The 12454-nt window shown below is 32.8% G+C and overlaps 1 protein-coding gene across 1 annotated transcript; it reads left to right on the top strand.

Moving 5' to 3' along the window:
* Nucleotides 1-3112: 3112 nt before the first annotated feature.
* LOC102591516 (phosphoinositide phosphatase SAC2-like) lies at nucleotides 3113-10361 on the top strand. Its single transcript, XM_006342844.2, has 16 exons — nucleotides 3113-3520; nucleotides 4230-4434; nucleotides 4527-4692; nucleotides 5246-5468; nucleotides 5624-5700; nucleotides 5982-6169; nucleotides 6244-6341; nucleotides 6454-6587; nucleotides 6696-6824; nucleotides 6989-7310; nucleotides 7644-7765; nucleotides 7868-7981; nucleotides 8548-8739; nucleotides 8962-9138; nucleotides 9412-9517; nucleotides 9899-10361. The coding sequence occupies exons 1-16, from the start codon at nucleotides 3425-3427 to the stop codon at nucleotides 10016-10018; spliced, it is 2469 nt and encodes an 822-aa protein (XP_006342906.2). The 5' UTR covers nucleotides 3113-3424; the 3' UTR covers nucleotides 10019-10361.
* Nucleotides 10362-12454: the final 2093 nt, after the last annotated feature.

Genomic DNA, 12454 nt, shown 5'->3' with positions numbered 1-12454 from the left:
ATAACAAAATTTTGTGTAACCGAAGGTTAGCTCCGCTCTCGATTTCTTGTGAGAATCGACATGATTTTATCTTTACGATTAACAAGGAGATTTTTTGTGTGAAGAAAATCATGCACATAATAAATATCACACGTATACTAATTAATTACTTTTATAACATATTATTTTTCAAGTTAGTAATAAAAAATACTTAATTAAATATTATTTTCTACGAATTTCGTATTTTAATTATCTATTATTTCCTTTATCTATCTAAATTGTTATTTCCTTTGTATTAAAATAAACCTCAATTTATAATGGTGGTTAAATGTTTGAAATAAATAGACATGCAACACGGGCACAAACACTACATACGAGCAGGGGCACAAACACTTCAATTCCTAATATAGACATTCCACAACTAAACTACTTAGTATTAGGAAGCCTACAGACATTTAAAGAATTAAAAAATATATTATTAATAAATTAAAAAAAATGTGACATGGCATTTCATTAGGAGAGAGATAATGTTTTTTGTGTCAAGTATATTTAAACCTCAATTTATAATGGTGGTTAAATGTTTGAAATAAATAGACATGCAACACGGGCACAAACACTACATACGAGCAGGGGCACAAACACTTCAATTCCTAATATAGACATTCCACAACTAAACTACTTAGTATTAGGAAGCCTACAGACATTTAAAGAATTAAAAAATATATTATTAATAAATTAAAAAAAATGTGACATGGCATTTCATTAGGAGAGAGATAATGTTTTTTTTGTGTCAAATATATTTTGAGGAAAATAGGTAAAGTGAATGATATTATAGTCCTAAAACAAACATAAACGATATTACTAGGTAATTTCTCAAACATGGATGACTATCTAAGGAAATTACTCTTAATATTTCCTATGAACAACTGATTTCTATTCTCTATAATGAAGGAAATTATCTCCTTAAGTAACAAATATATTATACATAAAATACTAAATATGGGAGTATATATATATAATTAAAGAAAATCGTATACTAATATTATGTAATCAACTATATATGGTAGGTAAAAATTTAATTGATGATGATTAATATTTACATATATAATTTTAATAACCATTAAACGTTTTTTAATTGGGCGGACCCAGTGAGACCCGCCGCTATCAGTTTGTGGCATTTTGTGTACCAATAATTGTTTGTCCAGACGAACCAGCAGTGTTAAGGCACGTGCTTATTCTTTGTCACCTCAAACCAATCTTCCCACATTGTATTGCATTGCCGCCTTATTAATATTTCTTCCACTCTTTTTCTTTTTCTTTTTCGCTCAGCTTTATTTACGTGGCAAAGTTTAAATTTTGAAAGGTAACTATTTTTTTTTTATATTTTAAATTTAATTTATAATATTTTTATGTAGTTTTTAAATATCTAAAAAAAAAACAAAAAATTCTTTATTCAAATCATATTCAAAATTTAAAAATCTAAACTTTAAAATTTTAATTACATCATATAAATTAGGATGGAATGAAAATTGATATGAGATCAAATCTACAATAAAGATACAGATAGTGATAAATTATCTGATTGATCCCAACCCATTTAATTAGGACTGATTTCAATTAATATGTAGCGGAGAAAGTAAAACAAAGTTTTGTATAATTGACTAGCGGAAAAAAGGGAAAACCCCAAATTCTGCTTTTTGGCTGTAAAATAGTGAATAGAATCAATTATTGGACGGCATATGTATAAGTATATTCCATTGACAATTTGACATTAATTTGATAGTGGGGGGGCCATAATTTGTGTATACATTATATTATACCTGAGATACCACTCTCAAGTTGTTATATATATACTCCAAAGACTTTCTCTAGAAATTGTTATTAAAGTGATCATAGGTCAATTTTTTCTCCATATGGAATCAATCCCATTTCCAAATGTCTTACGATCATGTTGTCCACAATCATTTTTTTAGCATGCCTATGTTACTTGTTTCCTCGATTCTGATTACTCTAGTTAATTATATCAATCTTGGTAATTTTTTTTAGCAAATTACTTTAATTTATTATTTCTAATTGTTACATAAGATATTGAAAGTTAAACTTTCAAATTGATCAATATTGGTAAGAGGCTAAATGTAGACACCTCTTTGTTAATGTATTTACTTTATGTTGAGGGTACTTTTGGAATTTAAATATTTTCATCAATGTATCTATTTTATGCTGAATGTATTTTTAAAATTTCGATGTTTATGCTTTAAAGGTGCTTTATAAATGTTTTTTCGACTGATAGGTTAGTTTTGTGTCAATAATTATTCTTTTGTCAAATAAGTAAAATTCAATATAGGTAAAATATTGATAACATCATTTAAGATTTGTCAAACAAGAAAACGTACCTTGACTTTTGTTAAAGTTGGTTAAAAAAATATTGTCACACAAATTAAACAAAAAAAACACATACAACCACTTTTAATATAATTTGTTCATTTGTAACGAGACTTTGCATCTAGTATATAAAAAATTGACATTGCAAGATAACTTTTGCTAGACCCAAATGCTATGTTTAGATCTACGGAAAAACAACTCCCCCTCCCCCCCGAAATAGAATTCTTAAAATATTGATTAGAATAAAATGTAAATATAATTTCAGAATTATAAGAATATAGAGACAATAATTTTCATACAATAAAAAAAATAATATATAAAGCATATACTCCTTATAGAATTGTCATTATGTTTAAAATCACATTTATTAAAGACTATTTTGGTATGTTTAATTTTTAAAGTTCATTTTCAACCAAGAAACATGCTATAATATTAAAAAAAAATGAAATATATGAAAAGTAAAGAAAAAAATTAACAAAGGGTGCATTGGAAATCTGGAATGATAATTAATGTTTCATTTTGAATGTGAATATTAGGTATGAAATTATCTATATTAGGAAATGTTTTAATGAGCCTTTAAGCAATTTAATTCTGACTTTAATATAAGTAAAAGTAAAAAATAAAAGGGAAGAGAAGAAAAGAAAAAAAAGATGACACAACTAAGGAATTTAAGGCAAGGTGTTATTACATCAGTATTTTTGAAAAAATTGGGTATATGCCCTTAGCTGTACAAAATATCAAATAAATAAAAAAGATATAGTAGTAATATTGCGTGTTTTGTGTGGATGTGGTCACCGGAGCTCTACTCTTTTGCTTACCTCTTCGGATCTGAAATCTGCAAATCATTCTGCAAATTTCTCTCTGAGTTGACTCTACCTCTACCGCCATTCTTGGCACCAGTTTTTTCTTGCAATACTTCATTTCCTTTTTCTGCTTTAAATATCTGATTTCTTTTTGCACAGTTTAGTTTATAAGTTTTTCATTTTAGAGTATCAGTGTTGTCTTTTATCTGGGGAAGCAGTTTGGAAGTGAGTTGCTGGTCCAGAGACTTGGGATCGGAAATATGGGTTCAGAAAGTCATCAACAATCTGAAAACAATGAACACGAACATTCCAGACCTTTGTATCTACAAAAATTTCGCCTATACGAAACTACCTCGGTATAATATATTTGACCATTTGATTTTGTTCATCAAATTATTATTATTATTATTTTTTATATCAAGTAGAATGATTTTTCTCTATGTTTCATTTCCAGTTGTAGATTGCAGTATTTCCCCCTTTAGATTGTATAGTTAGCATATGTAGATGTTAATTTCACTGTTTGGTCATTTATTATTGTGTAGCTACAAATTGCTTTATATCCAACTTGTTGGCTGAGCAAGATTTCTGCTTTTTTATGTTCTCTATTCTTTTGCCTACTTGGCTTAATATATGTTCAATTAAGAATTTGATTCAAAATGGTTTATCCTATTTAGGACAATATCTCCAAAGCAAATGTTTAGAAACAAAGTCAAAGGGAGTGTAAGCATCTCAAAGTAAAAATGCTATTTTTCCTCACTCAAGTCCTGCAATTTGTAATCTTGTTTAATTTTGATTTTGTACCTTCCCTCTCTGAAATTTCTGAACTTAATGTCCAAAAGTACTTAACTATTTCATCTATTGATAGGATGATATTCTTTCTTTTATGGTGAACTTATCAATTATGTGCGACCTTGTATCTATTTAGTCATGTAACCTTTTCTTTTCCTTCTACCAATTGTATTAGATACTGAATATGAATGAAGTTACTATAGTAAATTTTGAGAGAGAGTTAATATGCTTTAATTTTATTTGTCAAAAATGTTAATTTATTTTTATTTGTGGCAGAACTTCTATATGGTTGGAAGAGATAAAACTAGAACTTATTGGAAAGTTTTGAAGATAGATAGATTAGAGCCTACAGAGCTAATTATGTATGAAGATTCTGCCACATATTCAGAGATTGAATGTATTGATCTACTTAAAAGAATACACGAAGGGAACAAGTCAACTGGAGGGCTTAAATTCGTCTCAACTTGTTATGGAATTGTTGGTATGTTATATGACTATTTTTTTTCTTTTTAAATAGATTTTTTGTATTGATTTCTAATGCAACTCGTGTTAATCTTTTCTTTTCGATTTTAGGTTTTGTAAAGTTTCTGGGACCTTATCACATGCTTGTTATTACGAAAAGAAGGAAGATTGGAGTAATATGTGGTCATGCGGTTTATGCCATTACAAAGAGCGAGATGTTCCCAATTCCCAATTCTACTGTGCTATCCAAAATGCCTTATTCTAAGAATGAGAACAGGTCTTTTGTCAATTTTGCATGTAAATGTAAAATATCCATAGTATTCTTGAGAAGACATTATAATGGAAATAGAAATGCTTCTAGTTTATTTGTATCTTTATGAGCATTATACTTGATGTGGTTGTTTCATTTTTCTGTTCTTTTATTTGGATGATTTTGAATTTTGTTATCTTTAAACTTGTCTCACTTTTGAGGTACTCTTCTATACTATCTTGAGAGCCCCCCTGCAGTGTTGTCAACGCGTGGACAATATAGATTATAGTGAGCACATTATAGATGGGCATTTTGTAGCTATACTATTGTAGAGCCTATTGCCAGTTTATTTACTATAACTTTACAGGGCAAACTACAGTGGTGTTCTGATGTTATTTTTACATATTGAGTAAGACAAGGTATCATCAGGATTTCAGTGGCACATGTGATCACCTTTTTTTGTTCATATTTCTTATGTCAACATTTCTTCATTTTTAAAAAATATTTTCTTCTTTTATATACTGCATCTGATTTAGTAACTCATTTTTGCCTCTTTTTTCTCCAATTATTTTGTGAATAGATACAAGAAGCTCCTGCACACAGTGGATCTCACAAGAGACTTCTTTTTCAGCTACTCCTATCATATTATGATTAGCCTTCAAAAGAATTTGAGTAATTGTCAGTCTGGACTCACGCTTTACGACACAATGTTTGTATGGAATGAGTTTTTAACCCGAGGAATTCGCCATCAGCTCAAAAATACTCTTTGGACTGTCGCTTTAGTATATGGATTCTTTAAACAGGTATTTTCCATTTGAAATTGTTTCAGAATTATATTGTAATCAAGGAAAATCCAAATTTGAGCTCAACTTAGAGTTATATTGAAACCAAGTAAATGATTTGGTTATTTAGCAATTGGCAGCTAAACGTGTTATCATGTTGCTGTTGTCTTTTGCAGGTTACACTTCCTCTTTCTGGTAGGGACTTCATATTGACCCTAATTGCTAGACGATCTCGTCATTATGCTGGTACCAGGTTTGTTTGATTGACTTTAATAATGTAATTATTTGTATTTGGTGGTGATATCTAGTAACTTTGGCAATAGTATGTCATTTGAGTGATCTTGCCATTTACATTTAATTAAGTTAAATCGATTGTTGAAGAATATTGAGAGAGTGTCATCAGTTACTTTCATGTGATGGTCTTTGTCTGTTCAGATACATAAGAAGTATATCTAGATTTAAATTGAATATTTCAGTTAGTGATCCTGCTTTATCTCTCGATTGTTGAGTTATTTCTCCTTTTATGTTTTGTAGATATTTGAAAAGAGGTGTAAATGAGAAGGGTCGCGTAGCAAATGATGTCGAAACAGAACAAATTGTGCTTGAAGATGTGCCTGCTGGGTGCCCGCTACAAATAAGTGCTGTTGTGCAGAATCGGGGTTCAATACCTCTTTTTTGGTCTCAAGAGACTTCACGTTTGAATATTAAGCCTGACATCATACGTATGAAATAAGATACCTACATTATTTTTGGAGGATCCAATTTACTCAATTTTCATGACCGTTTCTTTTTGTAGTCTCTAGGAAGGACTTGAATTTTGAAGCCACCAAACGTCACTTTGAGAATCTTGTGAAGAGATATGGAAATCCAATTATAATATTGAATTTGATTAAGGTACACTTAATCACATATTCTGGATCCAATTTATGTTGCCTTTTGATTTATATGTAGTCTAAACTTTATTGCTCATCTTTCCCTTTATTTGTTATTTTATCATACTAAGCAGACTCGTGAGAAGCGGCCAAGAGAAACAATTCTTCGTGCAGCATTTGCTAATGCTATTGAGTTTATAAATAAAGATCTTTCTGTGGAAAACCACTTGAGATTTCTTCACTGGGACCTAAATAAACACTCAAGAAGGTTTGACTTGCATCCTTTTTGCTTGCAGATGGTTGTACATGTTATTTTTTTTTTCCTTTTCTTGTGTGTTGGTCTGGTGGGTTGCTAACAGTTTGGCTACTTTTCCAGCAAAGCTACAAATGTCCTGACACTCCTGGGCAAGGTGGCTGCTAATGCATTGGAGTTAACAGGCTTCCTTCACTGTCAACTTATTCCTGCCTCCAAGACTGGGAAATTGCTAAAATTCTCGCCCATTGAGTAAGTTTGGCAATCAAAATTCTCCCAGAGTGATTTGATTTTATTCGTTCACGAGAGTTGGTTGTGCAAAAGATAGCTTTATTACTTAGTAGAGTACCTCCAACACTTAGCTTGGGCTTAAAAGCGCAAATGTTCTTACATTGATTTTGTTTGTCGCTGTGTAGCAATACTGAAGATCAAGCTGGACAAGACTCCTGTGAAGTGAGAGCTGAACCGAATTCCCCTAGTGGAGATTACCATGTCAACCTTTCAACACAACAGAGAGGGGTGTTACGAACTAATTGCATAGACTGTTTGGATCGCACAAATGTTGCACAATATGCCTATGGGCTGGTTGCCCTGGGCCATCAGCTTCATGCCTTGGGCTTTATAGATGTGGAGAGTATTGATTTAGATTCCCCGTTAGCAGATAATCTAATGAAACTCTATGAAGAAATGGGCGACATACTTGCATTACAATATGGAGGGTCTGCTGCACATAACAAGGTAATCATATCTTTCACTTACTGGATCTATATGGTAGATATCTGTTGATTGCTCTGATCCTGTAACTTGTTTCTTCATAGGGGGCTCTGGTTGGTACTTGGTGATATTCTTTTCTTTTTCTTTTCTAAAGACCAATTTTCACGTCACAACTGCATTGAGCCAAACAACAATTTTTAGTTCATGTCACGTTTTAAGTGAAATCTATGATTTGTTAGCCAGTGAAATAATTCCTTTTCTTTTCTAAAGTAGGAAATATTGGCTCCTCTCATTTTCATCATGATTGAAATTTTTATCTACGGTTGACTCGTTGAACTGATGGATATGATTTAACAGATATTTTCAGAGAGACGAGGCCAATGGAAAGCAGCAACTCAGTCTCAAGAGCTTTTTAGAACGCTTCAGCGCTATTACAGTAATGCCTACATGGATGCTGAGAAACAAGATGCCATTAATGTGTAAGTGAAATATTGTCTTCGTAATAATTAGTTTTTTTAATCTGTTTTTCAACAGACAGACAAATTTTAAAATAAATACAAGTAATGTGGTCCCGATTCCAGGTTTTTGGGACATTTCCGGCCTCAAGAAGGTAAGCCAGCTCTCTGGGAATTGGATTCAGACCAGCACTATAGTGTTGGGGGGCATGCATCAAGTTTAGCCATGGAGAGTTCTAGGTATAACTGATCTTTAATTACTGCATCCCTTGAGTATTTTGTTATTGAAGTGTCAAAATTCCGAGAACCTCTGATTTGATTAGTATTGTAGCCGCAACATCATTTCTGATGGTGGTAATTTGAAATTTGCAATCCAAATCAATTGGAGTCCTTTTAAGTTGAGAGCATTTAAGTATTAAAACAGTTTAACCTGAGTTATGAAGTTGTAAAAGTAAGTCACAAATGACCTCATGGCTTATATATATGTGATACATCCTAGGAAAGTGAGCTCCAAGTGATGTTGGCCCAAGTGACCAGCATTTTTAATTTTCTGAGGGCTAAAAATCTGTACTATACTATAATCATCGTCTTATCCACAAGGAAGTTTACCTTAAACTAGCTCTATTAATCTTACTGAGATGAATATTAAAGTCAATTAGTGATGTACATGGAGAATTCACTTACGAAAAGCTGATTAGGTTTTTTAACTTCTGGTCAAAATCCAAAAGGGAAAAATACTTTAATTAAGCCAGACGGTGTATCAAAATCTCCCAAAGCTATTATTGAGGCAGTTTCTTCATGTGCAGGTCATTTATTAAAAGGTCGCTGTCAGAAGGAAACTTGATCTGCGGAAGCAGCTCTCCTGTCAAAGAAACTGACACAGAGCAGACCGATGACTCTGACCAACCTTTGCCTGAGAGTGCAAAAGGTGGTAGTAAGGGTCTTTCCGAGTCCACCCCAGAAATATCTACTTGTGAAACTGATATGTCGTTTGCCAGGTAGCTTAGATTAAATTTTCTTTGCCACAGATTTATTTTGATTGAGTGGATACTAAGTGCTAATCATTGTGAGAGTTGTATCTCTTTGTGGTTCCTTCATACTCCATCGACAAATCCGCTGCTGCGACTTTTGAATGTTATATGTATGGTTGTGTATTTTATGCTGGCCTTGTTTCTTGTTTTTGTCTCTTAGTAAATTGGCGCCTGTCTCCCTTTTAATAGGTACACACCCTCAATGTCTGGTAGACAGCTTTTCCTAGATATGCAATTAGAGCAGCGTCTCGGGAGTGGAAGTGTTAGATTGCGTGATCGTGTTGATTCAATTGATTTTTCAAATTTCCTAGATGTTGAGTGGCTCTCTTCGTCCGGAAATTCATGTGAAGAAGAAGCATTCGAGAGGTATTTTCTTTCAATTTGATCAATGCTTTGATAGAAATTGAATTTGCATACTTGGTTTTAGTTTACCACTTCTTATGAAGAAGTTCTGGTGCGATTTTTGAATAGAAATTGAATTTGCATACTGCCAAATTTTATTTGGTTGGAAGTACGACTAGCATTTTAATAATTCTATCATTGAGATTAGTTGTTTGAATCTTATGGAACCATCCTAGAAGGCTAGCGTGTTTTCTGCTTTGGTTTCGTTGAATCTTACGCTTTGCTCTATTCATGCAGATCTGCAATCATAGGTTCACCATGTTGTGTCCTCTCATCTGACTGTGTAACAGTTGAATCTAAAGCTGAAACAAGCTCTTCAGTATTTGAGTCTTCAATCTTGAAGGTCAGTCAGTCCACACAAATCTCATAGTTTATTATTCCCTCTGTTTCAAAAATGTCCCTTTCCTTTTTGGCAACTCTTTAGTTCTAATTTTCCACCTGGTATGTTTAAATCCACTAGAGTGAAAGGCATTTTGGTACATTCTACATATTTTTAACTTAAGATCACAAGATTTAAAAGTTCTCTTGACTTTCTTAAACTCCATGTCAAAGTCAAATCAGACAAACAGATTGAAAAGGAGGGAGTACTTTTTTTGGTGGGGTGGGGATAGATCTTGATTTTATTTCTGCCTCTTACTTCTTAATAGCTTCTATTTGCATCTCTAATAAGAAATGCTGATACACGCAAGTAATTCCTTTTACTTTTTCAATCTTGTTATTTTAGCGTCAGGAGCAGACTAGTAGAGAGCTCAATTTTGATGCCAAAGGAAGTAGTAAACATATTGCTGAATTTTCTGAGAAGTTTGTGCATTGGGTTAACAACGGAGATATGCTTTTCCCTTGAGATCATTTCTGGTCTCCTTGAAGCTGTACTCTTCAGACAATTGCATTCAATCAAACCATCCGAAGGATGTGGATGACTTACGGAATAAATGACAGGTGATGAAGATTAGGTAAGAGGGGAACAATGATTTTTGTTAGAGAAAATATGCCTAAACAAAGCCATTGAGATTGTAAATTAAAGTACGCTAGAAAATGATATAGAAAGTATAGAGTACATAGAAGCAGATGATTCTTTCAGTCGTTTTTTTGTTTCTTCATTTTCTACCTTACTGTTTTTGTAGGTTTCAGTTCTGTAAATATCTGTTATAGTTTTGTTAGTTGGAGCTCCATTATTCTTTTCTGTATACAAGCTTATTCTTGAGTGTAGCTGAGAAGAAACTTAGATATTCCTATATACTATGAGGCTGCAATTTTTGTTGCCATGTCAACAGAAGCATATCGCTTTCCTTGTAGTCATCGTGTCTTTGATGGCAGAAATTGTAGTGCACCTTGTGTTATATCACGAGGAACATCTACAATTGCCTTGCAATTTGCTAGAAGGCTGGACTATAGCAAATTTGTTATGCTAAGGCCAAAAAATCAGTAAAATTTGTACAGTCAGGACTCAGTTTGTGATCAATGGCTCAGCAGATTCATAAATCTACCAGATTGTTCCCCTAACCCAAGGTACCTGAATAATGCTACATTATCTGTTCAATTCTGCTCTGTTTTTTCAGCTTATTGCTTTCGTTGGATCAGTTCTTAACACATAACGGCCTGAGGAAGTGTCCGAAGGTGAAGTAGTTCCTTAGTTTTTTTTTCTTCTGGTTTGTTGTTACAGTTAGTTCCTTTCCTTGTGCCATTATGTGTGTGCGCTAGAAGTAGAATATTTTTTGTATCTTCTACTCTCCAGCTCATAAGTCTGCTTAATAAGTCGCAGGCAAGGTGATTTGAATTGAGACCTCTGAGCGTGATGTTAGGCTGATTCACATGCCCATTAGCTAGTAATTTCGATGCTCTGCTTCCGTTAGTTTCAAAATTATGTCAATTTTCTAGGATGTGAAGGTCTGAGACGTGTTCTCGAGGCGAGGCGAAATAGTGAGTTGTATGAGAGGCTAGAGTCAGTCTAAGCTCCCTATGCATAGTTCATGTTGAAGTGTATACTCCGTGAGGGGTATAAAGGTAAATTCTAAAGTAAACTTGTCATTCATTGGATAAAGAGGATTTCTCGATTCATTATTGACTTTACTCTAATACATAAATCAATCTGTGCGTTCTTATTGAGAATACTTATATTTAGTACCTAGAAAACTCGATCCTTGGTGCTTTTTGCACGCTTTTCGGAGTCTCATGTGATTAGTGATTTTTACTTCACTTTCAAGACATCTTGAAAATTGAAACATGTCTCTATGTGTGATGTATGGAGGGTGTATAGCAACGTTTTAGTCCAAAAGTAACAATTCCCTTGTAATAGTTGTATACGTACACGTCTCTATAAGTATGGAGGGTGTATAGCAAGTCTTTGTCCAAAAGCAACAATTCCTTGTAATAGTTGTATACAAATAAAACACGCATCAAGTGTCCACTACCAACTATTGTCTTCAATAATACTGTACTATCAGTCAACCATCGCTACTGACTATCTAACACAATCACCAATAAACACCCATAACAGTTACTTGTAACGGCAAAAAATGTAAATTCATTAATTCTCAATAGATACCTATAAGCAAATTGAGTCCTAGAGGACACGCCTATTATGCGTTAGCTATTTCAAAATTTGATAATTCGACGAGTAAATAAAACTATTTTACTATTGGTAATAGGTCACATTTCGTTTTTAAACAACCAAAGTACATTATCAAGCAATCGACACACGACAGCCAAGTATATATTGAATCAGGGCGTCGTTATATTTCACCCAAGATATAGTGACTGCTTGTTCCATTCTGGAGAAAAGGACCAAAATTGTCCCTTATCTTTGCCTTAAAACTCAAAATGATCCTTACCTTTTCATATGGAGCACTAATGATCCTTCTTCTTTGTAAAAATGGTACAGCTTTAGTCTTTAAAGTATTTTCCGTCTATCACTAACGGAAGTTGGTCATATGCACGTGATTGCATTAAATTGATATGACCACTCGCTGACAATGAGACTGCTCATTGAATTAAACACAATCAAAATTAATAACTCAAAGTGACAATATATGAATATTGACTTATTGATAATGGTTTATTAAATTTATGATTTCGTAAAAATAATAGCTTTTGAAATGAATAATGAAAGGGTAGAGTGTGCACACATCTTACATCTACCTTCTCAAATAAAAAAATTATTTTTGAAAGATTTTTTTCTTGTCTTACCTCTACCCCTCAGATAAAAATATTATTTTTGAAAGATCAATTTCTTATCTTACCTCTACCTTCTCAGATAATAATATTAATTTTGAAAGATCCA

This window comes from Solanum tuberosum, unplaced genomic scaffold, assembly GCF_000226075.1.
Source record: "Solanum tuberosum cultivar DM 1-3 516 R44 unplaced genomic scaffold, SolTub_3.0 scf00040, whole genome shotgun sequence".
Taxonomy (NCBI): Eukaryota; Viridiplantae; Streptophyta; class Magnoliopsida; order Solanales; family Solanaceae; genus Solanum; species Solanum tuberosum.
The sequence above is the reverse complement of the archived record's forward strand: the minus strand, read 5'-3'. Positions and strand labels throughout refer to the sequence as shown.

What these genes read in the sequence shown, in the direction of transcription:
- LOC102591516 (XM_006342844.2), top strand. Translation starts at nt 3,425, where the DNA reads ATGGGTTCAGAAAGTCATCAACAATCTGAAAACAATGAACACGAACAT. An exon ending in CGTCATTATGCTGGTACCAG is followed by an intron (nt 5,701 to 5,981) that starts GTTTGTTTGATT and finishes TATGTTTTGTAG; the next exon opens with ATATTTGAAAAGAGGTGTAA. An exon ending in AAACAAGATGCCATTAATGT is followed by an intron (nt 7,766 to 7,867) that starts GTAAGTGAAATA and finishes TCCCGATTCCAG; the next exon opens with GTTTTTGGGACATTTCCGGC.